Below are 27,773 nucleotides of genomic sequence, written 5' to 3'. Positions count from 1 at the left end.
ACACTGAGAGGAGAGCAAGGAAGCTTGCGGTGTAAAACGATATTCCCATCTGACGGTCTGCACTGCCACTTTGGTTCTGTAATCAGTTCTGTGTAGAGACTTTGTTTTCCAAAGTCGGCAGCAGGTGTAGATACACAGTTTGTGCAGGTGCCCTGTGTCCATGCCCAAGTGGTGATGCTAGGAGGCAGTCAGGAAAGATGTGTCCGAGACCCTTCCTGGCAACCACTGTGACCTTGACTTTTATTTCCCTCAGGCAATCAAATCCAAGGAGACAGTTTCATGAATCATGTTTCCTTATTGCTGTAGAATCCATGGAAGGTGAAGCCAGGTTACAGGTCCGGGCCACTGGCGGGGCCCTTAGTCTGCGCTTCTCCTGTCTACCTCTGCTCTCTGACCCACTTGACTCCTCCCGCCGCCCCTGGGTGCCAGCAGTTAGTGTTTTGTTTTCAGGGGTGGGGTCACTTTTCACAAAGAAACACTCTGTCTTGTAATGAGATCTACTGAGAGCGTGCTGGCAGGTGGGCAGTGAGAGAGCTGTGTGGATGTGCAGACGTCAGCTGCTGGCCCGGCTTAGCCCTTAGCCAACCCAGCCTTTCCCCAAGGCCAGCCTCAGCACACTCACAGGTCACTCTGGGAGCATTTCAGCCCTCACGTGCTGTCTTCATGCGTGCCACAGGCCATGCTGCTGAGATCCAAACAGGAACCGCGGAAGCTACGGAAGTGGACAAGGCAGGCCTGACCTGCCTTTTGTCTTGGTGCTTTCGCTAGAGACCTGGGAAATATTTCACTGTATTGTAGAGATAGCCGTGACGTTCTAAATGGTGAGTGGCAACTGAGACTTGTCCCTGTTTGGGTGCCAACAAGGAAAGGTGAGAACCATGTAAGCTCAAGGAGACGGCTCTTAGCTGGCTTTGATGACTGTCTTGTGGGGTGTGGGTTTTGAGCTTTGAATGCTCTATTCTGCAATATTGGTAGATAATTCAGCTTTTTTTTTTCCCCCCAAGCATATAGTTGTAACAAAACCCATGTAAAGGACTAGGCTGTAGGGTCCTAGCCTTAAACTGTGAGATTTGATAGTTCCTTGTCTTTTTCCCTCATTTCTTCTCCTACAGAGTGTAAGTTTTGCAGGGTATTCAGTTTTGTTCCCTTTTTTTTTTTAATTAGCATTTTTATGGGACGCTTCCCCCTGTTCCTAACAGTTCTTTAGTAGGTCTGTAAATTTCCATTCTGAGAATGAGCCATAATTTGAACATTTACATTGCTTTCAGTCTTTTAACTAATAGATAAAGGAATAGTCTTTGGGCATAAAGCTTCTCTCTTTTTTCTTCCAGAAAGTTTCGGATTTGTTACTTCCTTTACCGAGTCAAAACATTAAATATTTTAGACTTTTGATACAGTTTGCATTATTTTGTTCCATATTTGAGTACTGGAAATAAAATATTTGGTCATTAGTTTTGTGCATTATTTCTTTATATTGTATTTTTAAAAGATTCATTTATTTGAAGGCAGAGTTAGAGACAGAGAGATCTTCCATCCACTGATTCACTCTTCAAATGGCCACAACAACCAGGGCTGGGCCAGACTGAAGCTAAGAGCCCGGAACTCCACGTGGGTGCAAGGGCCAAAGGACTTGGGCTATCCGCTGCTGTTTTCCCAGGTGCATTACCAGGGAGCTTGATTGGAAGTGGAGCAGCTGGGACTCAAACGAGCACCCATAAGTGATGCTGGCACCACGGACGGCAGCTTTACCTGTTATGCCACAGCGCTGGCACCTTTGTATTCCATTTTTAACTGTATTTAAATATTTTTTAAGAATTATAAAAGTGCTTATTTTTAATAGATAAGAAAGTTCAGAGACTCTAAGTAAAATTAGGAAAAAAATTTCCATCAAAGCACCCAAAGGGAACACCAGATAACATTCTGGATTAATTTCTGTACATCTACATGAGTTCATCATTTACTGTCCATACCTCCAGATGCATTAAATCATGGTTGCAGTGTATGTACATACCTTCTGTAACCCGACTTTTACATTTGAAGTTAATCACCTTCCATAGTGCATGATTACGCATTATATTCAAGCCATAAATTCACCCATTGAGTTTGTGCAGCAGATATTCTGAGCCCGCGTGTGTTGTGCCGGTTTCTCCAGCTGCTGGGGATGCAGTGCTGAAGAGAGAGGTGGTCTCCAGCGTCCCCGGGCAGGCCTTCTCACAGCGGAGGGAGGGCCAGGAAACACAGGCCGCTGAGTTCGATAAAGGACGTTCAGCGGGACACCGTGATGAAGAGTGAGAGGCATGTGCACTGTGTTGTGAGACCTGGGGGCGGCGAGGGGTGGCCCTGCTCCCTGGCGGGATGAGCCGCCTTTCCAAGGTAGTGACAAGCAGCACCCCCCCTCCCCCATTAGGAGAGCCAGGAGGGAGGCCCCACGTGGTGGGAATGGCAGGTGCAGAGGCCCAAGGGGAGCAGGTGTGGTGTGAGTGAGGAACTAAGCCAGGGTGGAAGGAGAGAGGTGTGTGTGAAGGGCATGGAAGGGAAACAGGCCCGGACAGGGGTACAGGAGAGAGCGCGGGCTGTGTGTGTAAGGAGAATCCGCCAGGCGTGAGCTGATGGCCCTGCTGCTTTGCGCGGAGCATTTTGTGAGGGGAGGAAGAAAGGATGTGAGGACCACGTCAGAGGTGTTAAGGAGCAGTGCAGGCGAGAGAGGTTGGAACCTTTCACGTTGAGGGGAGCAGAGGGGATGCTGGGTGCTTCTGGCTTCAAGTGCATCCACGCTGTGGCTGGTTAGGGTCTTGGGGGGACAGGCTGTGTGCATATCTGGAGAGAAGTGAGATGAGAGGCAGTGTGTACATTTGAGGAAAAGTCAGCGTCTATAAGATAAATCCAAAAATCACTACCTGTAGATTTTCATGTAAATTAGCATGTTCTTTTTTAAAAAAGAAGACTTAAGTATTTGAAAGGCAGAGAGAGAGGGAGGGAGGTTTCTGTCCAGTGATTGACTGTCTAAATGCCTACAAGAACTAGGGCTAGGCCAGGAGTTGAAGCCAGGAGCCAGGAACTCCAGCTGGGTCTCCCTAGGGGTGGCAGGAACCTAGGTACTTTGGCCATCATCTGCTGTCTCCCAGGGTGTGCTTTAGCAGGAGCTGCGTTGGAAACGGAGACCAGAACTAGGTGTTCCGATAGGGGGGATACGGTGTCCTGCCGCAGCACTGGCCCCGGCCTGATCATTTGAGTTATGTGAAAGTACAGAAAGAGAGGGGACCTGCAGGGGAGATTCCATGTGCTTTCATCAGTCCTGAAATTGATGGACACTGAAGTTCTTTGCAGGTTTAGGTTATGGATCACAGGCAGTGGACATCATTTTTGCAGTCTTGCCTCCTACCTGCTGAGGAAGAATTCCTGGAAATGAATGCTAAATTGCATGTGAAGTGCTTGACACACAGCTCGCCTAGCATAGGGAGCGCTCAGTGAGTGTTGGCAGCTTTGGGTTTATCTTCCTCCTCCTCCTCCTCATCGCTACTAGCCAGAGCGGAGGCTTCTGATGAAGAGGGCATCATAAGGTGACAGCTGAGCTCACAGTCGGAGCCTGGGTTCAGACCCCGGCTTTGCTCCCTGAAGCCCTGAGCCCCTGGGCTGGCGCTTCCTCCCTTCCTCACGTGTGGCATGTGCAAGGCCCCACACCTGCTGCACACCCGTTGTACCGAGTGAGTTTGCTGGACTCTTCATCACGACATCCTTTGTGTTCGCCATTTTGCCCATTCTCTCCGGTCCTCAGATGTGATGGACACAACCACTGTACTTTGCGGTCACTAATGAAAGTGTCAGCGGCAGAACCCGCCGCGTCTGTGGGCTGTGTCACTTCCGTCCAGGGTGTCTCCACCGCTCAGCGCTGTCTCACGGGCGGGGTGGCCACAGCGCCTTCGCACAGCTCACACGGCCCGAATGTCCTCTTGCTCCTGAATGTCGTTCGTTCATGTAGCGGAAGAGGTCTGGGTCAGACTGAGGTTCATGTTGTGTGGCTGTGCCCTGCGCTCTCCCACTTCAGTAGCTCATCCAGTAAGCGAGGAGGCCTGCCAGTGAGCGCTGGTCTCCAGTCTCTTTCTTCAGGCCTTCTGTAACCTGACCCAGGCTGGAGGACCTGCCTTCCAGACAGGAATGCCCCTTCCTTCCGCTAACAGTTCTGCCAGTCGGTTGTCTCGGGTTTGGGTATGGTTTTCCCTGTCTGTCCTACTCTCAGGTCTTCGGAGACTCCGGTGAACAGGCTTTGAGATGTCTTCGGCTGTGGCTTGAAGCTAAATGTGGTGTTCTAGTCCTTTTTTTTTTTTTTTTTTTTAACAGTAATTTACAATATAAGATGATGCTTAGGATTTTCAGATCTGGGCTTAAATAAAACCATAGAGGAAAACAGAATTTTTGAATTTCTTTTGACGTGCTTTCAGATTCTGACCCCAAAGAGTGTTAGCATATTCCAGCATATTTTGGTCAGTGTCTGTACGTTGAAACAAGACTAAGTCTTAAAACAGTTCAGTTCAGATTTTGTGACCGTTTCAGCAGCAAGAGAAGAATTTTTTTTAACACCAATGAATTTTGAGACAAGTTATTAACTGGCGCCCTAAGAACTGTATTTGGCCTGCAGATGTGTTTTGATTGGCCTACATGTTTTTTTTTTTTTTTTTTAAACGTAATTAATTGCCAACATTTAAAAATCAGGGGATTTCATATTGGAAATTGAGAAGACCCCTCCTCTTCCATGTGTTATTGTGGGGGAGGAAGCCAGGGAGCATTTGCCCTGCCCCAAGATGAGGATTCCTGAGCCACTGACAGAACTCTGTCGCAAAACAAGACAACAGAGTTTTGAGTGTTTTGAAAAGCTGGAAGATCCGTGACTACTGGCCCCGGTTCCTGGGTGGTGCAAAACACATAGGCGCTAGCTAGAGGCCCCTTCATTGGCTGTCACGGGGCCTGCTTCACTCACTCTGCGCAGCAGGCTCTTGGGAGTAGGCTGGAGCTTGCACCTGCTGAGTTAAGAGCCTACCCAGTGAAAAGCCGACTTCCAGTTGGGAGAAGAAAAGTAAGACTGCAGTCATTTTCCCTTTGGTTTCCTGAATATGGACTCTCTGATCTTGGCCGTGACGATTATTAAAAGCGCCTAGGACAGCAGCTGGGCTTCCCTGAGTGACAGTGTTAACCCAGACAGGCTGACGGAGAGCAGCAGTCCTGATGGCACTCTACAAGCAACGTGTCCTGAACATAAACCTGTAAGCTCTGTGTGATGTGTACTGTTGGGAACGCGGCCCCAGGTCCTGGCTGTGTCCCTGGGGAGCTGAGACCCGTGATGCTAGCTGATTCGCCTGGGGGGCTGGAGACAGACTGGAGCCTAGGGTTCCTGACTCTGGGGCAGGGAGTTTTTCTGTTCTGCGTGTCACCATTCATTGGGGTCGGAGCTGGATTTGTACTCCCCAGCAGTACCTGTCCCTCTGTGTGAACTTTCTGTGCCTTAGTTTCCTTATTATAAAGACAATGAGAATAATGATAACTAACTCCATAGGATCATTTTGGTTATCAAATCCAATTTCACATTTACAGAACTTAGGGTACCTGTGCCTTAATAAACAATATGTAAACCCTTGTGAGCTCTGAGCACTACTTGGTCGCTGAAACTGGTGCTATAACTACATAAAGTTACTAGTGGTTTTCCTCTCCCAGAATCGCTGTGAGGGATAGTGTTACTCTGTAGCTTTAAAAGTGATTCAGTCAATAATGTTTTCTTAGATTACAGAATGCAGGGATGCCTTCGTAAGGATACTGCTCAGCTTAGTCTTCAGAATGTGAAGAAACAACTTTGGTGGCCTTAAATTGTGTTTATGCCCCCCAACTCCATTGTGATGGGTTTGCTTAAGTTACCAAATAGATTTTGAGTATTTACTGGGAACAAAGCCCTCCTAATGTAAGGCTGTTGTAAAGATAAAGCTTAATGAGGCCAGCGCCGCAGCTCACTAGGCTAATCCTCCGCCTTGCGGCACCAGCACACCAGGTTCTAGTCCCGGTCGCGGCGCCGGATTCTGTCCCGGTTGCCCCTCTTCCAGGCCAGCTCTCTGCTGTGGCCCGGGAGTGCAGTGGAGGATGGCCCAAGTCCTTGGGCCCTGCACCCCATGGGAGACCAGGAGGAAGCACCTGGCTCCTGCCATTGGATCAGCGCGGTGCGCTGGCCGCAGCGTGCTGGCCACGACGGCCATTGGAGGGTGAACCAACGGCAAAGGAAGACCTTTCTCTCTGTCTCTCTCTCACTGTCCACTCTGCCTGTCAAAAAAAAAAAAAAAAAAAAAGAAAAGATAAAGCTTAATGGGGAAAAGGGGTAGAGGAAGGGAGGGAGGGAGGGGAAGTCTCCTTAGTACTGGTGTGATAGGACAAGTGCCCAGATTCCCTGCAGTCCCTGTGCAGGAGAGCTGGGAGGTGAAGATGCCCCTGGCACAGGGGGAGCAGGGGGAAGGAGGAGTTTGGTCCTAGTTGCTAATCTGAGCTAGTGGGACAGCTGGCAGACATTTGCCCTGGAGGTTGGAAGAAAGATAAAGGTTGGAGATACAGGTGTGATTTATTTATTTATAAAGATTTATTTATTTTGACAGGCAGACTTACAGAGATGGAGAGAGAAAGATCTTCCGTCTACTGGTTCACTCCCCAAATGGCCACAATGGCTGGGGTTGGGCCAGGCCAAAGCCAGGAACCAGAAGCTTCATCCAGGTCTCCCTTGTAGGTGCAGGGACCCAAGTACTTGGGCTGTCCTCTGCTCCTTTTCCCAGGCCATTAGCAGGGAGCTGGATTGGAAGTGGAGCAATGGGACATAAACCAGTACCCATATGGGATGCCAGCGTCCCAGGTGGTGGCTTTACCTGCTGTGCCACAAAGCTGGTCCCTAAAGGTGCTATTTAAAGCCGTGCACTCACTGGACTACGGAGTGACCATGAGGCCCTTGCCAGGAGGCTACGTAGCAATTTGAGTGACCTGGTGCTAGGGGCCTGAGCCAGAGCGGTGCAAATGGGCATGGGGTGGAGAACAGGGAAAATCTAGGTTTTGGTGGCAAACCTGGGGAGTTGGTGGGAGAAGTGAGGAGGAAGGAGGAGTCGGGGCACCTGTTCTGTGGGTGACCCTGAGCTGGCCTGGGGCGTGTGACTGCAGGTCACGTGGAGTTGTCGAGGAATCAGTGAAGTTTCCAGTGGGCAGGAAGCATCAGGATGCTGCAGCCTTCCTGACCGGCCTTACTAGAGTGCGTTCGTGGAGATGAGAGATTGCTGCTTGGTGTGCACTGTGAGGAGGCCGGTCCTGGGGGCACAGCCTGGACGACACAGCTCAGGGAAGGAATGCAGGGCAGAAAGCACAGTGTGCTGGGGCGGCCCTGGCCGGCTGAGGAAGAATAGTGCCTCAAGGGTGTGTGCAGCCCTGGAGGGAAGCAGTGGATTGTGTAACCCATGGCCTTGGGTAACTGGGAACCATGTACTAGGGGAAAAGGCTAGGCTCCTTACTCGTACTGTACACCAAAATTAATTCTCTGTGGATTAAAGCTTATGTGTTAAAAGCCTTTGTATACACTTGAAAGCAGCATAGGTGAACATTTTTATAATCTTGGCGTGCGAAAGACCTTTATGGTCAGAAACCATGAAGAACCCAACTGATTTATTCAAAGTCAAGCAAAACCCTTGTTGGAGAGTATGAAAGCAGCTGGGAACTAGATTTGCAGTATATAAGTAGTTAATGTGCCTACTGTGGGCCGGTGCTGTGCGTAGTGTGTGAAGCCTCTGCCTGTGGTGCTGGCATCCCAGGTGGGTACTGGTTCAGCTTCCGATTGGCCCAAGTCTGGCTGTCGCGGCCATTTGGAGAGTGAACCAGCAATTGGAGAACCTTTCTCTCTCTCTCTCCCCCCTTCTTTCTGTCTGTAACTCTGCCTCTCAAATAAATACATAAACCTTTTAAAAAAAGTGCATGTTGTGATGTTTCTTTCTTCAAGATTCATTTAAAAGGCAGAGTTACAGAGAGAAGGAGAGAGACAGATCTTCCAGTCCGCTGGTTCACTCTCCAGATGGCTGCAAAGGCTAGGACTGGGCCAGGCTGAAGCCAGGACCCAGGAGCCAGGGGCTTCTTCAGTGCCTCCCATGTGGGTTGGGGTCCAAACACTTGGGCCATCTTCCACTGTTTTTCCTAGACCATTAGCAGGGAGCCGGATTGGAAGTGGAGCACCTGGGACGCGAATGGGCACCCATATGGGATGCCGGCATTGCAGGCCATGGCTTTACCCACTGTGCCACAACGCTGACCCTGTGATGTTTCTTTCCCAACAAGCAGTAAGGAAAAGATGAATGTAATACCAAATGAGGAAAAATGGCAAAGATAGAATAAGCAGTTAACAAGTAAATCATTGCAAATTACTAACAAATATGTGAAAAGATTTTTTGGCTACATAGTCAAAGGCCATTTGTGGCCTAAAGTTTAGGAGGGAGTTTTTTTTTTTTTTTTTTTTTTTTTTTTAGTTAAGCCTTGGTGTTGGTGAGAGAGAAGCAAGATACCAAGAACTGCAGTTCTTCCAGGTTTTGTTGAAGGCAGTTTTTTTTTTGTTTGTTTGTTTTTGACAGGCAGAGTGGACAGTGAGAGAAAGAGAGACAGAGAGAAAGGTCTTCCTTTGCCATTGGTTCACCCTCCAATGGCCACCACGGCCAGCACGCTGCGGCCGGCGCACCGCGTTGATCCGTTGGCAGGAGCCAGGTACTTATCCTGGTCTCCCATGGGGTGCAGGGCCCAAGGACTTGGGCCATCCTCCACTGCACTCCCGGGCCACAGCAGAGAGCTGGCCTAGAAGAGGGGCAACCTGGACAGAATCCGGCGCCCCGACCGGGACTAGAACCTGGTGTGCCGGTGTCGCAAGGCGGAGGATTAGCCTAGTGAGCCGTGACGCCGGCCTGAAGGCAGTTTTTAATCAGTGTTTGCTGCACGTTGCAAATCTCTCAGGGCAATGCTGTCCAGACAGTTTAGTAATGGAGTGTTTTGCCCTGGTGACAGGAGGATGACACAGGTTTGTCTGGTGTTTCTTATTGATACTAGGTGGGGGCTCTCACTTGCTAGTCGGTCTGACACCCAGTTGAGGTGTGAATAATAAGGTGTTCTTTGGTGAGACAGAGCTTTGGACAAGACAGGTCGCGATAGATGGGGACGAAGTGGAAGTATGGGGGACATGCAAGGGATGTTGCCCAGAGGCAGAGGTTTGGTTGCCCTGAGGCCGTGGGAGCGGAGCGTGTTTGGGGGATGGCTGTGGCTGTGGTGTGGACTCAGAGGCCTCCTTTCAGGGCGTGGTCTGCTGCTCGACCTGGACCTTTGTGTTGAAGCAGCGGGCGCCCGCACAGGGTGCTGAGCTTGGCAGAGACACGTGCGAACTTGCTTTGACGGACGTTGGTAATGACTGGGCTCTTGAGTTAACTGGGAAGGTTCCGCTGCAACCAGGTCTTCCAGTGACCTGGAAGATCTGCAAGCACAGCACATCTGGAAGATAGTGTATTAAAAGTTCCCAGGAAATGCAAAGAAATTAAGACCAAAATGGAGAGAATATTTTATTTGAATCTCAGACCAGTAAGTTCTTCAGAATAGATGTGCTACAGCATTGACAATGACAGATGACATTTTTATAATGTAGCCAAAGTTGATGCTGTTCTCTTGCTTGCAGGACGCAGGCTGAACTGTGATCCAGTGGACTCCCCAGGCAGTTAGGCCGTCCTCTACTCAGGCTCCCAGACCTTGTCAGTTCACAGTGCCTGCAGCCTTACACTGATGTTTTTGTGGTGCTCCCAGTCGAAGGAATTATTCAGTTCTTTTTAGGAAGTACTTAGTTACCAACAATTGCCTAATATTTTAGTCGCAGTTGGAAAAAAATGCATATGAAGTTAGAAAAGGAGTATTTTCTTTCATCCTTAAGAAGCCACGGTTGCTGATAGGCTGTGTGAACCTGCTCATACTGCATAGCTCCTCAGACTTGGGAAGGAGATTGCATCTCCATTGCTGTGTTCTGAATGCATGTAGTTGTCTAAACCCCAGAGTCATCAGTTCTTAGTACCGAGAGGGTGGAAACTTCATCCAAGTCCCATGTATAGGAGATGGGCCTAGTGGGAGGTCCCTGGATCTGTGGAGGTGTGCCTTTAGAAGCCAGTTCTCACAAGAGGGTTGATTATAAAACCTGTAGTGGGCGCATCCCCTCTCTCTGCTTCCTGTCTTGCATTCAGACTTTTGCTCCATTCCCATCTACCACCCTTGCCAGGCAGCCTTACCAGTGGAGCCTGCCTGATCTTAGGTTGTGAACCTTCCAGACAAGCCCACCTGCTTCCTAAGTAGCCTGCCTCAGCTCTTTGTCGCAGTAGCAGGGATGGCTGGGAGCAGTCCTCATTCTTGCTCCAGCACTGAGTTTGGAGTGGTGCTCGTGTTTTATTCCAGCAGTCACTATCCCTTGATCTCTGAAGACAGCAGACCACAGAGAGGAATGTAGCATGACCAGATGTTGCCGCTGTGACGGACCTTGAACTAAGAATCTCACAGTAGTGGACCCGTGTTACTTGGCTACCTTCAGACATTTAAAATGTCCTGTGAGGGCCCTGTTGGTTTGACAGGGTGCCTCGGTGCGTGGATTGGGAACCATAGTGTTAATTGATGTACCCAGTGTTGTAGGCTCTTGGATTATCTCACAGCCTCTCAGTGGATAGTGGGGACATACAGTCATTTGTGCCTTGGTGCGGCTTGAGAATCTTTGGCCAGTGCTGTGACCTCAGGGACACATTTGCTCCCAAGGATGTGAGTCTGTGGGGAGAATCTGAAGATCTGCGGGTCCTGTGGGAGAGAATATGGAATTAGGACAACAGTTGCATCAAAGTGTTTAAACAGTATTTTGATGGATCCTCGTGGGAAACGATGACGACAGGGACACTGAGGAGAGTGTAAATCAGCGGTGCAGATACCGTTTGCCCTTCCCTGGACTCCCTGGCTTGGGCCGAGCTCCCGGCGTCTCCTCTCCCGTGCATGTGTGACCTCATCCGTTTATGTTGCTGCGGAGTGGTTCCAAGCCTCTTCTGCCTCCAGTGCTCCTGCTCAGTGTTTAGTTTATTTGGTGAATTTACGACTAGGGAGTTACCTCCCTGTGGTGGCAGAAAGATAAGGCCGCCCTTGGTGGGGGTCTTTATCCTCTCCCTGGCTGAGCAGCTGTTTCCAGGGCTCTGTGCAGGTGCAAGCAGGCGCCTGTCCCGGTTCCCCACTCCATTCCATCCACCTGTTCCCTCCTCCACACCCCCACCAGAAAAGCAGAAAAGACCAACAGACTAAACAGAGTATGCGGGGGCCAAGCTTTCCTGCCTCCTCTGCACTCCTCGGGTCTCCCCCGCAGAAGACTCCTGAGCCGCCCTGCACGCTGGGACCAGCATTCTCCGAGTTGAGGAGAAGCAGGTCAGGGCTCACGTGTGAAGATGCCGTTTCCACGGGACGGGGCGTGGAGCTCAGAGGGCTGGCGGTTGACAGGCCGGATCCTGGCCACGGAAGCCCGGGCTCGGGTTCCGCCGGAACTTCACCATGTCCCTGGTGACGTCAGCTCCTACGTCAAGAAACAAACACCAGATTTTCTTTCCATGCAGCAGTTTTATAAATGGATTCTGCATGATTGCTTTTCTTGAGCAGAATGGCGTACTGGTATTTCTGAACCCTCTACAACAGTCCTGCTGTATTGGAAGCAGTCTGGTGGTCTTATGCAACATCTGGTCTGCAGGCCTATTTTCTCTGGCTTGAAGGATGTCTTAAAAATATGAATTAGTTGATCACATTTACAAATTTTGCTATTTTGTACAGAACTCCAGATTTCTACCTTGTCTTGAAAGATCAGAGAACTTGGCACAGCGTTGGCCAGGAGCTGCTGCCTTGAGGCCGGGCAGGTGGGCTGCTGCCCTGCTCGCCTGCTGCCCATGCTGCCGCCCTGAGGCACTGGCCTTCGCACCCTTGGCAGCGTCAAGAGACAGCTATGCTGATGATTAAGGTCCGCTCCGGGATTTCTATAAAAAGCTGCTCTCCCCTAAGAAATAAGGCACCGGCGGGGAGGGACATCAATCCAGGCAATGTTTCTGTCAAGAGAAAGCCGAGGAAAGTTCCACAGGCACCCTTTTGCCCTGAAAGTGCATTGGAAGGTCGTGTTCACGTATCGTTTCAGCCCTCAGAGAAGTCCATCTGAAGCTCTGGTTGGTAGGGAAGTCGCTACCACTGTAACCATACTGTTGTATTGGCCCAAACGACTTGTTCGGAACCTCCTGTGTCAGTGTTACGACAAAAGAAAGTCCTCCTTGTTCTCCTGTTTTTAGGTACGCAAGCTTCGGTGAGGCTGCCCATGAGCACCCCTGTTCTGGGGCTCGCTGGCCTCCTTGGAGAGTCCTGCCAGGTGGCCGTTGTTGGCAGGTGGTGTGGCTGGCCAGCTCCCGGCCCCGGCCGCCTGCTTGGCTCCGGCCAGCACTGATGCAGGGTTACAGCTTAGCTTTGGGAAGTCTCCGGCGCTGACCCTGGGTAGAGCTTCCCTGGGTGTCGTGCCGGTTGAGGCTGAAGCCGGGAGGCGTTAAGTGATTCACCCCCAGTCACACTGCTGATTAGTAATGGAGCTGAGATTAGAGCCCTAAGTGTGGCCGCACCTGCTGCACAGGGGCTTCTCCCTCACCCTGTCCTCCTCTCGCCCCTGCTGGCTGGCGTGGCTGTCTGGCCTGTGTCTGTTTTCTGGAATAGCTGTGAGCTTGCAGTGGGGTGTTGGACCCCTCCCCTTTACCAAGCCTACTACTCGTTCTGTTCTCACCTCTCCTCTTCCGTTGTCTGTGGAAGATTGCTCACCGCGTCATCTTTCCCACTGGTGTTTAATGTCAGCCCAGGGATTGAGCCCCTCAGTGATCTTTGTTTCTGTCTGTCTGTCTGTCCGTTCCTTGTGTCCTTTTGTTTTTATGGCTGTGCTGTGTTGGCTCTAAGGATACAATGTAGGGGTTTTGGGGTTTTATTTTCCTTTTTTTCTTCAAGTTTTCTTGTTTTCTGCGTTATCCATGTTTCTTCCTGGGAGTGATTTTGATTTTCCTTTTGGTTATCCTGTTTATGTGACTTTCCTTTAAAATGTTAGGCTTTGCTCGTATGTTTTCTGATCCTTGGTTCTCCCTGCCTGTGTAAATACTTAGGGAGCGTTGCATCTGACAGGGAGTTCTTAGTGCTTTGAAGGCCTGGGATGGGAGGTTCCTAAGCGTGCAGCGTGGACAGCCTTCGTGATCGGAAGCCTCGCCTGTGTGAGCTGCCCTGATAGTCCTTTTAAGTTCTGTAGGGGGTACCTCTGCTTGGAGTGGGGACTGGGGTTGTGTCGAGGTGGACGTTGGCAAACGGATCTTCACGTCCTGCAGTGTCAGCTCTACCTCAACGTACCCAGAGAGGACTCAGCGGGCCCTGCTGTCCACCAGGTGGGGCAGCCACTGTTACCTCCTCTCCTCCCTGCGCCTCGCACAACACACCAGGTGCGGGTGTAGCTCGTGCCCTGTGCTCTCCACCGTTCCGAGTGCTCTGCCCTTACTCACTCGCTTGATCATCCCAAAAAACTTAGGAGTAAGAACAGTTATCACCTCCGCCCCCCGCCCCCCGTGATGGTTGAGGAAACTGAGGCACGGTGCAGTCAGGGTCACACCATGTGTATCGTAGGGCCTGTCTGGGAACGTACAATGAGTGGCATGGCCATGTGGTCAACTCCCCATTGCCCCCGCTCATTAGCCACAGCCCCTCCATCCCCAGATCCATCCCAACCTCCCTACCCCTCACCACTCGCACTTGGAACTCAGTGGTCTCCTTCCTTGTCTCCTCGTGTAGCAGTGAGAGAAGTTTTTGCAAAGTGCAGACTGGAGAGTGGATGTCTCCTGATGAACTCACTCCAGGTCTCGTCCTCTCGACCGCTGGAGTGAAACTCCATGCCCTGGCCATGGCTGGGAGGCTGCCTATGGCCCATCAGCCCGCTCTTCTGAGTCCTCTCTCCCCTGCTGCCCTCTCCCTGCCCCTTGCACCTGCTGAGCGAGGCCTGAGCCGTCTGGCTGCCATCGGGGGCATCTCTCTCTGCCCCCCACCAGTGCCCTCCTCCTTGCACTGGCACAGACTCACTCGTTCTCAAGCACGCCGGAGCACCTGCTCTCTCTCGTTTGTGTTTGTTCCTCCAAGCTAGAGAGAAAGCTCCTCGTGGATGCCACAGGGCCTGGCTGAGGACTCTCCTTGAGAGCTTGGTGACCTTGTACAGTGCCTGCCTCTGCTGCGGCCCCGCCCTGCGGCCCCACCCCACCCCTCACAGTCACCGCTCCTGCCTGTGCTTTCAGTTTGTAAGGGAGGTGTCTTTCAGTCCCGCCCACCAGGATCCCTTTCCCATCACAGTTTTGGGTCAGTGCCTGTTACACTGCAGCTACTTCTGGGCCAGTTGACACCTGCAGCCCTCCTCCCCGATACTGTTGCTTACCCTCATTCTTACTCTTTATTTACATTGAAGTTTAGATGAAATGGAAGCTGTGTATCACAAGATAAATGGAAAAGCAAACCAGTATTATCTGTCATAAATAAGTGACTGTGGAAGTTGATGTGTACTAGTTAAGAAAACGAATCCGTGTGTCATTTAAGATTGTCAGAGTTTCAGTTTGTGTGCTTCTCTGTAAGCTGGTGTTCTCCTGGAGTGGAGAGCGGCCAGGGTGGATTTAAGGACTGACATTGTATTGGGTCCCCATGTTTGGTCGTTGGTGTCGGGCACAGCAGGGCATCTGCGCTGTTGGTCAAGTCAGCTTTTCTCAGAGCCTGCTGGCCTGGCTTTCAGCATCTGTGTGCGTGGGCACAGGGTGGGCCGTGTCCTCACGGCAGTGTCTGTGTGCGTGGGCACAGGGTGGGCCGTGTCCTCACGGCAGTGTCTGTGTGCGTGGGCACAGGGTGGGCCGTGTCCTCACGGCAGTGTCTGTGTGCGTGGGCACAGGGTGGGCCGTGTCCTCACGGCAGTGTCTGTGTGCGTGGGCACAGGGTGGGCCGTGTCCTCACGGCAGTGTCTGTGCGCACAGTGCGGGCCATGTCCTCACGGCAGTGTCTGTGTGCGTGGGCACAGGGTGGGCCGTGTCCTCACGGCAGTGTCTGTGTGCGTGGGCACAGGGTTGGCCGTGTCCTCACGGCAGTGTCTGTGCGCACAGTGCGGGCCATGTCCTCATGGCAGTGTCTGTGTGCATGGGGTGGGCCGTGTCCTCACGGCAGTGTCTGTGTGCATGGGGTGGGCCGTGTCCTCACGGCAGCGTCTGTGCACAGGGCGGGCTGTGTCTTCACGGCAGTGTCAGTGCACGGGACGGGCCATGTCTTCATGGCAGCGTCTGTGTGCACCGGATGGGCCATGTTCTCACAGCAGTGTCTGTGCACAGGGCGGGCCGTGTCCTCATGGCAGTGGCTGTGTGCATGGGGTGGGCCGTGTCCTCACGGCAGTGGGGCTCTGTTTGAAACTGCTGTCTCGCTCTAGGACTGACTGCATCACACCACCATGGATGTTCACTTGGAGCTGAGACGGCCGTTCCAGGGGCTGCACAGTAAAAGAATGAGGATGACCTCAGGTTTCCGGTGGCTCCTAGCAACACTGCCTCTCCTCTGTCTGATGAGTCAAGTAAACGGCCAGAAGAGGGGTGAGTGCCTGACTCGGAGGGCGTGAACAGGTTGCAGTTCTGTGTTCATTTTGATCGTGTGGGACACCTCAGGCTCCAGGTGGTTAAAATCTCTGCACTCTCGGGTTTTCCTTTTGAGGCCCTTATAGATCAAAATAGTCCTTTACGATTAAAAGTTAAGCTATACTATATACACAATGTAACTGACCCCTTAGCGTCTTGCCGGTCCATTCGGCAGTGTGCCTGCCCGCACAGAGTGCAGAGGCTCAGAACCTGCAGTGCTCCATGGAGCTTCTGGCCCCACCTTGGTCGGGCTTCCAGTCCTGCTCTCCACCGGCACTGCTCTGGGGTCGACACAATAGAGAGATCAGAATGAATCTGTGTATTTGTTATCCTGTTCTTTACATGTATGTTACGAATGGCTGTGTAGATTATTACCTAGCTTACTTCTGTAAAGGATATCATTATCCTGCTGTCCCTTGCTTGAGCTTTTACATTTTCTCCACAATTAAACAATGCTCCCCCCACCAGGGTCATAAATTAAATAACCATATTGTTATGACTACTGATTTTTAATGTGACCACTTCTAATGCAGTGTTTCTGTTTTCTGTCTTACATAAATAGCTTTATAGTTTATTGCTACCATGAATATTCTATTAACCTTGTATAAAGAGAAAAATGCCCATCTTCACCAGCATGTACAGAGACTGTTCATACGACAGTTGTTCTCCCCTGCCTTCCCCCCTCCTCCTCTTGCCTGCTTGCCTGTCTCTCCTCCCCTGTGTGACCTCCTGTCCGGGTCATCCCGCCTGTAGTGCTCATGTGGGCCCTCGAGCAGCAGTGATTCACAGACATCAGCGCTCTCAGGACTGTGGTCCTCCGAATCGGCTGTTGCTCTCGGTTGTTGTAGCCCTGCCGCAGGCGTGGAGGAGCTCGTTACTGTTGTCTTGGCCGTCTGAAGGTTGCAGGGGGGGTTCAGTGTCAAGTGTCCTTGGGTAGCAGCAGTGGGCAGCAGGGGGGCCGTAGTGGCTGTGGTGTTTAGGGCTGGGTAGGACTGTGTGAGGCACATATAACTTACTTTTTTTTTGTACATGGAGCCATGCGGGGTACAAGGGGGCAAGAATCGCCCCGCTCTGTCTTGGCCCCATCATTGAATCTGCACATTCAGTCCTCTCCTTCCACCTGTGGTCATTGTCTGGAACCAGGATCCTTGATGGAAGCCTCACGCCACAGTGCAGTAGCAGTTGGCTCGCTTTCGTCTGCTCACTCTCTAGCCTTCCTGGACCCATGCTGCAGCTCAAAATGCCTAATCCTGCAGAGTCCTTTCTTGCCCGAGAACATGGACGCTGCAGCCCCAGGTGTCTGTGCTGCGGCGCTCTCGCAGTGCGGCTCGGTCAGTAGGAGTGCCGTGTTGCGAGCGTGTTTCTCCCCCTGCAGGGGCTCCCCGGGAGCTGAAGTGTGTGACTGCCAGTTTTCAAGTGTGGGACTGTTCATGGAAAGGCCACGGGACCTTGTACGAAGTCTGCATTGAAGACAGGTAACGGAAATCCTTCGAGAAGTCCTCTGAGCTACTCCGTGCCCTAGTGTTAGGTTGTAAAGATTTTATTTTGGAATCTTAAAAAACAACACTCTGACTCCTAGCTCCCTGTTTGTTAGAAGTTCTGAGTGACCTCAGTAAAGATGCATGCAGAGCTTTGGTTCTTGCACTGCATGGAGAGCAAGTGCACCACTCGCCGCCAGCTTGCTGATCCGCTGGGGGCACACACTGCTGCCCCAGCTCGTGCTGCCCGCGTCAGCCAGGAGAGGTCAGGAGCAGTGGCTCAGCACACAGGAAGGCATGGGGCAGGTGTGCGGGGCTGCTGGCATGGTCGATTGTGGCCATACAGGCCCAGTTCCTGCTTGTCACCTCCCTGCCATCTTTACCAGGTGATCTCACAGATCAAGGGGTCCTGGGGGAGCAGCACCATGTCCACACCCCAGAAGCATGACGGAACCAGAAGGTTGATTTTCTTTAAGAGGGCTTCCACCTCACTGGCCAGAACCCAGTCGGATGACCAAAGCTGGCTACCCAGGGGCTGGGCAACGTGTCTTCCCAGCTGGTGCAGGCAGTGTGCCCAGGAAGCCCGGGGCTGGGTTCGTTTTATTAGGGAAAGGAGAAGTGGCTCTGCTGCACCATCTTGCCCTCCTCGCAGGTGACTGGGGGGAGGGGTTTGTGTGCCTAGAAGCTCCTGAGCCTAGAGTGGAGCCCTGGGGCCGCCTGCATGCAGGCACAGTTCCTGTTGCTTTTCCCGAATCCCAGCAGGCCACTGGGTTGCCTAGCAACGCCAGAGGAGTTCCAGCCTGACTTTCCCAGTCCCAGTTTGCTGATGAATGGTCCTAACATAAATGGAGATAAATGTGTATTTAAATCCGTCGAGTCTCTCCCCACTCGGTGTGTGTTTACTTAGCATCAGTCTCAGCACTGGGGTAATTTATCGGCCGGGCGCTGGCTTGTGTTGCAGAAACAGCCTTCAGATCTTGGCTGCCTCTGGCTGTGTTCTGTGTCCGTGGGAGGTCAGCTGGGGTCTGTGCCTTAGGTCTCTCCCTTAGAGCCCCAGGCTTTCCCAGCCTGGTGGCAGAGGAAGGACACAGGACACAGCTGCCCTGGCTTTCAGAGCTTCCTTCCTGGGCCCACAGAGGTGACAGTCACTCTGCGCCTGCCTTGCTTCAGAGGGGCAAGGAAAACAGGTCTTGCGAGTCAGAAGGAGGAGGCCTGGAAACATGGGTGGGTGGGCCGCCTGCAGAAGAAGCCAGTTCCCAGGAGGCAGTAATGACGCTGGGGCTGCCGTGCGGGCAGGGAAAGCTACCTGGGAAGGGCCAAGGGAGCCAAGACCAAGGAGCAGGCAGGTCTGGAGAGGCGGACAGAGTTGTGGAGTCAGCACACTTCATTTTCTCAGCCGAAAACGAGCAGGCAGACACTCCGGCCTGGACGGGGATGGGCACCGGGGACCGGCACTTGCACATGTGCAGTCGAGCCATTTGGGGAATTCCGCTGCTTTCGGGTCCCTGGTGCCTGAGCTGCGTGAGGTTGAGGCGAAGGTGAGCTAGCCCCGCTCAGGCCCGTGTCCTGAGCACAGAAGGGACAGAGGCCTGTGCTGGTGCTGGGTTGGGGCGGAGGTGCGGGAGGCACCAGCAGGCCCTCTGCCCCGCTGCAGGTTTCCCTGAGAAGCTAGAAGGGAACAGGAGTCATCACACCAGGACTGTACACCTGCTCTCCAGGAATGCAGAGGGCCGTGGAACAGGAGAGGGAGGCGTTGTTGTCTGTGGGGCCCCCGGAGCAGCTGTTGAGGGTGTGTTTGGAAGGGTGACAGGTGGGCAGTTTGATGAGCACCCCTGGGCCCCCCACCTTAGCCTGAGGAACTGGCGGCGGTCTGAGCTCCCAGGGTCAGTGAGGAAGGGGCGGGGCGGCTCCAGGGGGAGTGCTGAGGGCACTCTGCGACGGCTGCCATTCCAAATGTCCGGAGTCCCGGCTGTGCCTGCTCACGGTCTACACGCTGGTAAAAGCACCACGAGCCTCTGGCCAGTCTTCTGCTGTGGTTCTGTATTCAAAGGAGCCTAATGTCTTTTCCATTGTATTTTGCGTTCATCAAATTTTTATGAAAATTGGAGCATTAATTTCATCTAGCTGAAACTCTGTTTATTCTATTTCAGGTCCCATTCTTGTTATCATTTAGAGAAAGCAAATATTAAGATTCCAGCTCTTCCACCTGGTGATCACGTCATAACAATCACTTCTCTCCATGAATTTGGAAGTTCTAGAAGCAAATTCATACTAAGTGAAAGAAACGTTTGTAAGTATTAGGGAAGAAACTTTATGTTGAAGTAGAACAGTGCTGCTGGTGGTATCACGTTGCTTTCTGCTTGGCAGAAACTTCCTGTTCTGTGAATTTCATTTGTTACATGAGTCCTTTCATTTTCCTAGTAACCTTATTATGGGCAGTCGAGCATCGCCACGTCAGGAAGGAAGCAGACTTGGCTTCTGGTCAATCGAAATAGACACCAGAATTCAAGGTCCGCCCAGCGTGCGCCTAGTGCTCTCCCCGGCCCCCGGAATTTCTCAGGCACTCCTAGCTCTGGAAGGTCGCTGACCACCCACTCCCAGAGGAGCGTCCCCTTAGGCAGCCTGTGCTTCTCTTGGGATGTGTGGCACGGCTTGTGAGGTGGCTGGTTGCTGTTCCCTGGGGCGGGCGTTTGTCTTCAGCACTCAGTGCCGTGTGCAGCACTGTGCGCGATGCAAGCAAGTGTTAGGAATTTTTTGATGGGACGTCTAGAACAGGGGCAACAAGAAGATTGGGAGAACAGAATAAACCCAGGTTGACAAAGGTAGACATTTTGCTCTGCAGTTAAGACCTTACAGAACTGAGCAGCTCTGACTTTGACTAGCGGAGCAAGCAGGTTTTCAGCTGCTAATGACTGTCACGGGGTGGCATCATAGTGATGTCATGGTAAGATCTCGAAGGACGACTGGCTTTGAAGCCAGGGCAGGAAAATGCGGCTGGTTTGGTGATTTGTCTAATTTGAGGACAGGATGCCTGTGTGGAGTGGTTTGTGTCTGCGAAATATTGTTAGTCCTTAAATAGATTTTCTCTGTGTATGCACAGTATGAACATAACCTGCTAAAGAGAAGACGTGCAATAGATTTTCAAGTTGCTATTTATGTAAATACACATTATTTTTAATGGCTAGGTCGTATTCCGCCAAGTGGAGGTTCCATAAGTACTAAAAGAGATCTATGATTAACATGTTTTTATTTCCAGTGTTTAAATATGACAACTCATGCCTTAATATCTGATGCATTTACATGTTTCTGAATCTGTCTGCTTTACTTAAGCTGAATTCCTAGAATTGAAGTGCTAGATTAAAAACACTCCCTTTTTTTAAGACTTTAGATAGCCATTGTGCAAGTATTCTCCAGGGACTTCACAGCTCTTTGTATTCCGTGAACACCTTATCAGTACATCTGCTTCCCCACCTCACTAGGTAGCACTCTCTTATTTTTCCATTCTAATCTGATGGCCCCAAACTGTGTCCTTACTGGTTTTTTCGTGCCTGTGATTATTGGAAGAGCTCCTGTGTCAGCTGTCTTCTTTTCTGAGCTGTCTTTTCACGACCTTCATGAACTGTTCCTCTTATTTCCCTCATCCATCCACAAGAGCTCTCTCTATATTGTTCTTAGTAGCTGTGTCATGATTGCTGGAGAGACCTTTCTGAGTTTATAATTTTTAAAAATGTGATATTTTTCATACCACCAGTTTGCATTTTTATATAGCAGAATTCTCCATTTTTATTTATGAGTTTTTGATTTTGCTCTCATGTTTGATTTAAATCTTTCAGCTATCTGGAATTATTTTGTAATAAAGTATGAGGATCTAACTTAATTTTATTGCAAATTTAAAAAATTTCCTGGAGTCTGTAAGAGAGCCAGTTTATGTTGTCTGATTACTTTAGTAGGTAACAAAAATTCTTGCCTGGGAAGCCATTTGAAAATTACAGTGCTAGATAAAAAGAATTAGAAAGGCAAATCAAGACAGACTCTGAGTCACTGCTATTTCATAGGTCATTGTTTCTTCACATAGCTTGTAACTCATTGGTAGCATTTCAAACAGTGATGATGGGTCTGATCATGACTGGAGTAACAGTAGTGAGATGAGAGGAATATAAGAAACGGAGAGGTGGGTGCAAGTCTTAGTCTGTTTAGGCTGCTGTGACAGAATGCCTCAGATCAGATGATGTGAGAACAGCAGACGTTGATTTCTCTCAGTTGTGGGGCTGGGAAGCCTCGGTGTCTGGTGAGGCCTGTGTGTGTGTGCTCCCTGCAGACGGAGGCACAGTCAGGCCTCATCTGCAGGGTGCACTCAGGACCTTCATACCGTGGCCTTGGAGATTGTCAGCATAGGAATTCAGTAGGACACATTGAGAGATAGCAGTGCATCAGCGGATCTTTGAGCACCTACTGTCTGCAAGGGAAACACTGGCATGCTGTGGTGTCATAGCTGTGCATTAAAAAGCCTGGGCTCATTGACAGCTTGCTACTAAATGAAAGTAGAAAAAACTGTTTTCATCAGATAGGAAGATGGCTTCAAAAGTGTACATATCAAGCAAAGATTCTATAGGCACACACAATGTAAATGTACCAAGGGGGAAAGTATTAAAAAAACCTTGGGCCGGCGCCGCAGCTCACTAGGCTAATTCTCTGTGTGCGACGCTGGCACCCCGGGTTCTAGTCCCGGTTGGGGTGCCAAATTCTGTCCCGGTTGCTCCTCTTCCAGTCCAGTTCTCTGCTGTGTCCCGGGAATGCAGTGGAGGATGGCCCAAGTGCTTGGGCCCTGCACCCGCATGGGAGACCAGGAGGAAGCACCTGGCTCCTGGCTTTGGATCGGTGCAGCACGCCTGCCGTAGCGGCCATTTGGGGAGTGAACCAACGGAAAAGGAAGACCTTTCTCTCTCTCTCTCTCTCTCACTGTCTAATTCTGTCAAAAAAATTAATTAATTAATTAATTAAAAAAAAGCCTTTCTAAGGCTTTTAATATCCAAATTTTTTTAAAGATTTATTTATTTACTTACTTAAGAGATAGTTACAGAGAGAGGGAAAGAGAGAGAAAGGTCTTCCATCTGCTGGTTCACTACTCAGATGACTACAACGGAGCTAAGCTGATGCAAACCAGGAGCCAGGAGCTTCTTCTGGCTCTCCAAGGCAGGTACAGGGTCCCAAACACTTGGTCCATCTTCCACTGCTTTCCCAGGCCATCAGGAGAGAGCTGGATTGGAAGTGGAGCAGTTGAGATTTGAACCGGCACCCATAAGAGATGCCGGCACCACAGGTAGTGCCTTCTAATATCCAAGTTTCTTAAACTAACCTGAAAATTTGGATCACTGTGAAGCAGAATAAATAACATGGATCCTATTTAAAAAAAGAAAAACAAAACAAAAAAAAAACTGGAAGCCTCCTGTCTCCTGATGTTCTAAGGAAGACAGACCATGTAAATTATGGGTGAAGCCTTACCAGCTCAGAAAAATAAACAGGCAAGAGTCTAATTGAATCCTTTTCCTATCTGCAGAGAGAGCTCTGCATTTCTAGAAAGCAAGTTAACATCATCCTCAGATGCCTGTTTCAGTTTAAAACAAACGCAGACAACAGTTCAGGAGCTATGTAGAAAAGGAAGCCAACTGTGTATTTTTTAATCAGTTGTAATTATGGCCGTTAATATCTGTAGCTTGAAATGTTGGACGTGACTTGTATTTTGAAGGGTAGCCCACTGCTGTTTAGATAACCTGTGAATCGCATGGGCCTTCCAGGAGGGCGGGCAGCCTTGTCACAGATGAGGATCACCTCCGTCAGATCCCCCGGCATTTGGTGGTTTCTAAGTTGCGCATCGTGACGTCTTCAGTTGTTGGGGAGAAGCAGCACATTCTTGGAAGCCCTTTGCTCCTCTCTGGTCACTCTGGCACTCTGACCTTTTATTCTCTTGGCCCTGAATCAACTTCTCACTTCTCATTTGTCTGCATTTTTTCCTTTTTCCGTGAGCTTCCTACTTAGGACTCCTGTAGAGCGTCCTCTGCTGTCGTACACAGCTGTCAGTGTCGTGTGGTTCAGACGTGAAGGCCACATGCTCTAGGTCCTGTGAGCCCTAAACATTTCCTGGAGAGCCAGTGTACGGAGAAGGTTGGGCTGCTCCTTGGGACGCCTGCCTCTCAATCAGAGTGCCTGGGATAGCACTCCGCTCTGATCCAGCTTCCTACTAATCAAAAAGTGACTGTGAAGCTGTAGAGGATCGCCCAAGTGCTTGGCTTCCTCCCGCTCACGTGGAAGACTTGGGTGGAGAGCCAGGCCCAGCCCCAGCTATCGCAGGCGTTTGGGGAGTAAAGCAGCAGGTAGAAGATTGACTTCTCCTCTCCCTCCCTCCCTGACACCCCTTCCCCTCTCCTCAAATGGATAACTCTTTAAAAACCCAATATGGAGTACTGTGTCCAGCAAATTTAATTAAAACTATTTTAAGAGCTTATTTTTAAGTCCTAAGACTAATTATGATGGTTTGTGATCCAGCCCACTCACCTGCCCTACCACAAAGACACTGCAGCTTCGTGCTTACTGTGACTTTTAAAAAAGCGATCCTTAGGCTTCCTGGGGAATAACTCACATAGAAATGGGAATTTTGGGGTCTGGTGCCGTGGCATAGTGGGAAAAGCTGCAACTGCAGTACTGGCATCCCATGTGAGCACCGGTTCGAGTCCTGGCTGCTCCACTTCCGATCCAGCTCTCTAGTGTGGCCTGGGAAAGCAGTCTTGAAAGATGGCTCAGATGCTTGGGCTCTTGACTGGAGAAAAAGCTCCTGTCTCCTGGTTTCTCTGGCTGTTGCAGCCGTTTGGGGAGTGAACCAACAGATGGAAGAACTCTCTGCCTCTGCCTCTCTAACTCTGCCTTTCAAAAAATACATAAATCTTTTAAAAAAGAAGATGAAATGGGAGTTCTTCTATCGCACCTTCACCTTCACGTCATTTGAGACGTACTAGTGTCTGCGCGCCCCTCTGCCCCTTGTCCTTGAAAGCCTTTGTTTTGTAGAAGGGAACCTTGCTTGTTTTCCACTGACCCTAAATTATCAGCCATCTGTCCATCCCTGCAGGTAGGGAGGCCTAAAGATTCTCAAGGACAACTTGGTGTTTGTGCTGTGTTTTCTCGTGTAGCCATCCCTCCCTGTGAGCCGCCCAGGTCCATGAGCACGCTTGGTTCCCGCTGTTTATCCTGCAGCCCCGCAGCCCATGGCCCTCTTTGCTCTGTCTTCCTCTTCACGGAGCCTGGATGACGGCTCCTTGCTTTCATATCAGCGACTGCAGATTTTCCCCGGTTTCTGCTACTGCTGCTTCCCTTCCCTCTCTGCACTCTGGCCGGTGGTCCCCGGAGGTGTAATTTTCTGTGGGCGGCCCCGGGGATGAGCGCTGGCTGTGCTCTGTCTGCCTTCCTTGTCCTTTCTTGAGCTGCGCTCCGCGAGTCCCTCCTGATGGTGGTCTGTGGCCCTGCTGTGGCCCTGCTGTCCCACGTCCCCCTGCTGTCCCACGTCCCCCTGCTGTGTGCAGAGCCTCGACGTTCCGTCAGGCGCAGCCAGTCCCTGTGGCTCTGCCCAGTGGTTCCTGTTCCTTTTGCCTTTCTCGCTGCTTTCTAATGGAACCTTGAGAAAGTAGCGTCTGATCCCTTTGTTCTTAGAGCCAGTCCTTCGTTGCTTTGATAGGACCGTTCCTTGAACTGTCCAGAAGAGTTTTGTCCTTTCTTTTCCACGCGTGGCATCCTAACCCCTACCTTTATTGCTGTAGCCAGGATTTCTCCAGGGCTCTCCTGCTGATCTCCTTCTCGGAGTCTCGGTCCCCTGCACGCTGCGTTGCTGCCTGCTGCTCAGTGAACCTTCGCACAGTAGTGCTTACACCCTGCCACCGCAACAGTGTCCTAGTGACTGTGACAGTGCTGCTGCCACTGAGTGAGACCCAGAACCAGCCCAGGGCATTCCTCCCGCTGCTGCGTCTCCCTGTCGGGTGGGGGCTCTGATGCTGGGAGATGCCTGAGAAGGCTGCAGAGAAAGTAGAAAGCTTGGCCTTTGCACCTTGCCCCAGTCCGTCGTCCTCTGAGGCCTGACCTACAGCTACACAGAAGGAGCCCTGTGTTTCTCTCTGGTGCGGCCCAAGGGCTCCAGACCTGACAGCAGTGGCGCAGCGAGGACCTCGGGGCTTGGTTGTGGGAAATGTCTTCGTGCAGAATCCTCTTCTCAGGTCTGCCTGATCAATCCCTGGGAGCTGCCCGACACAGATGTTCGCTTTCTGCTTGTTTTGAGAATTTGCTTTTAATTCGAGATGATTTGTTTTTTATCCAGAAGACATAGTTTAGTTAATAAATCTGAAAAATGACCAATTTAACTGAATTTTCTCTTTCATTTTCTTTTTTAAAAGCCTTAATTCCAGAGACTCCAGAGATCTTAAATTTGTCTGCTGATTTCTCAACCTCCACGCTGTCGATAAAGTGGAACGACAAGGGCTCTGCTATTCCCCACCACTCAAATGTCATCTGGGAAATAAAAGTTCTACGCAAAAAGAGTATGGAGCTCGTAAAATTAGTAAGTTGTGAAACAGAAACCAGCTTTTTTTTTTTTCTGTGACATTAAAAAAAACAATTTTTTGAAACTTTTAAAGGTTGTATCAGTGAACTTTTGAATTATTCAAAAAGTAATCAGGTATCTTTCAGAGTTCATTAAAAACTTCATGTTGTGCTTCAAAAATTACTTGTGAATTACGTATTAAAATAATGCCTAACCATTAGCAGAGGTTTAGAAATTAAGGGAAGGGGCTGGCGCTGTGGCGTAGCAGGTAAAGCTGCGGCCTGCAGTGCTAGCATCCCATATGGGCACCAGTTCGAGTCCTGACTGCTCCACTTCGATCCAGCTCTCTGCTATGGCCTGGGAAAGCAGTAGAGGATGGCCCAAGTGCTTGGGCCCCTGCACCCAGGTGGGAGACCTGGAAGAAGCTCCTGGCTTCAGGTTGGCACAGCTCTGGCTGTTGAGGCCAACTAGGAAGTGAACCAGTAGATGGAAGATTGATCAATCAATCAATCAATCAATCTCTCTCTCTCTTTCTCTCTGCCTCTCCTCCTCTCTCTGTAACTCTGACTTTCAAATAAATAAATAAATAGAAAGAAAGAAATTAAGGGAAGTGTGACTCCACCACTTCAACAGCACAGTGTTGTCTCCTGGCCTCTGAACACCATTACTTATTTGAGAGACAGAGAACTCCCAGGCTCTGGGTTCCTCCTCTCGTGACCGGGACACCCAGGGCCGTGGGTGGCCCGAGCTCAGTCCCCGTCTCCCATGACCGTGGCAGGGACCCGAGTACTGGAACCTGCATGAGCAGGAAGCCAGGACTTGAACCCGCCTTGTGCTTTTTACATAAATGAAATGAAAGTACATTTAATTGGATCTATGTCCTTTGTCTAATATGATAAAATATGTTTTGAAACATATTTTACCAAAGGATTTTTGAGAGTTTTAATACGAATCTGCAAGCTTAAATTTATCAGAACGTGAAATGATGTTCTTATGTTGAGTATATGCTTTTTTCCTCTCTGTTTTAAAAAGCCTGTTTGTGGTTGGTTTCCTTATGAGCTACATTCAGTGTGCTCTTAAATCTAAGGGGTGAGGAAGAACACTAATGAAAGCTTGACAGCTGATCCATAGTGATTTATTTCCCCTTTTAGCTTTTTATTTGTCCTCCCTAATAGATTTGTAGTGGGTGTAGTTGTAGACTGAAGAATTGGAAGACCATCTCATGATTTTACAATTTATTTTCCTAATTATATACTCAGATAAGATAGTAATGATAATACATAGGATTATTTTCTATTCATAGCTATTGTTATTTTCCCTCTTTAACAACCTATATGTATATAGGGAGCATAATCATAGTTAGCCTGTACCTGATGCTTGTCTGCCTTGCCTGACGTTGTTCTAGAAGCTCTGCAAGTGTTAATTCTCATTCTCACACGGTTCTGCGAGGGGGATCTGTAGTTCTTACCCGTGTGCAGGTGAAGGTTCAGTGCTGGGGCAGGACTGGAGCCTGTGCCCCTAACCACCCCCCTTGATACTTTGTAATGGGTACTTTTCCCTCTGGATGCCTCCTTTGCCTTTTCACCTGCCCCAGTTGAACACACACTGCAAGGGCCAGGGCAAATCCTACAGCTCAGCTGAGAGCCCATCCTCACTGCTTCAGTGTGAAGTGCTCTTCTCTGAATCTGATGGTGAATCTGTCCGCCAGCCAGCAGCTCGCGCTGATGCGGCTGTGCCATGACTGTCCTAAACCTTCAAGTCATTTAGATTGTGCTGCTTTACTTCTCACTATTGAATATAAACACTGGCCACTACTCACCCCCCCCCTTTTAATGTAATATTGTATGTTGCCTGTTTTTCTAGCCCATTCCTCTGCTTTATTAATTCAGTCCTAAATTCTCTCCATGTTGTGCGACTCTCCATGATTTTCAAATACACTAGATATTTTGTCAGTTTATCCTTTTAAGTCTCTGA

The 27,773-nt window shown here is 50.3% G+C and overlaps 1 protein-coding gene across 5 annotated transcripts in view; it reads left to right on the top strand.

The window, feature by feature from the left end:
• The window catches only part of LIFR (LIF receptor subunit alpha), a 66,984-nt gene that overhangs the window by 8,029 nt on the left and 31,182 nt on the right, over nt 1-27,773 (top strand). For all 5 annotated transcript variants that reach the window (XM_070056650.2, XM_017344690.4, XM_089313137.1 and 2 more), the window contains exons 2-5: nt 15,542-15,701; nt 17,119-17,218; nt 19,372-19,511; nt 25,654-25,817. In XM_070056650.2, coding sequence (XP_069912751.2) covers nt 15,563-15,701; nt 17,119-17,218; nt 19,372-19,511; nt 25,654-25,817 — 543 coding nt within the window. In that variant the 5' untranslated portion in view covers nt 15,542-15,562. The remainder of the gene's footprint in view (nt 1-15,541; nt 15,702-17,118; nt 17,219-19,371; nt 19,512-25,653; nt 25,818-27,773) is intronic.

This window comes from Oryctolagus cuniculus, chromosome 14, assembly GCF_051225735.1.
Source record: "Oryctolagus cuniculus isolate XC-2025 breed Fujian yellow rabbit chromosome 14, ASM5122573v1, whole genome shotgun sequence".
NCBI lineage: Eukaryota > Metazoa > Chordata > Mammalia > Lagomorpha > Leporidae > Oryctolagus > Oryctolagus cuniculus.
Note: the sequence above shows the minus strand (reverse complement) of the source record. Positions and strands in the feature narration are given on the sequence as shown.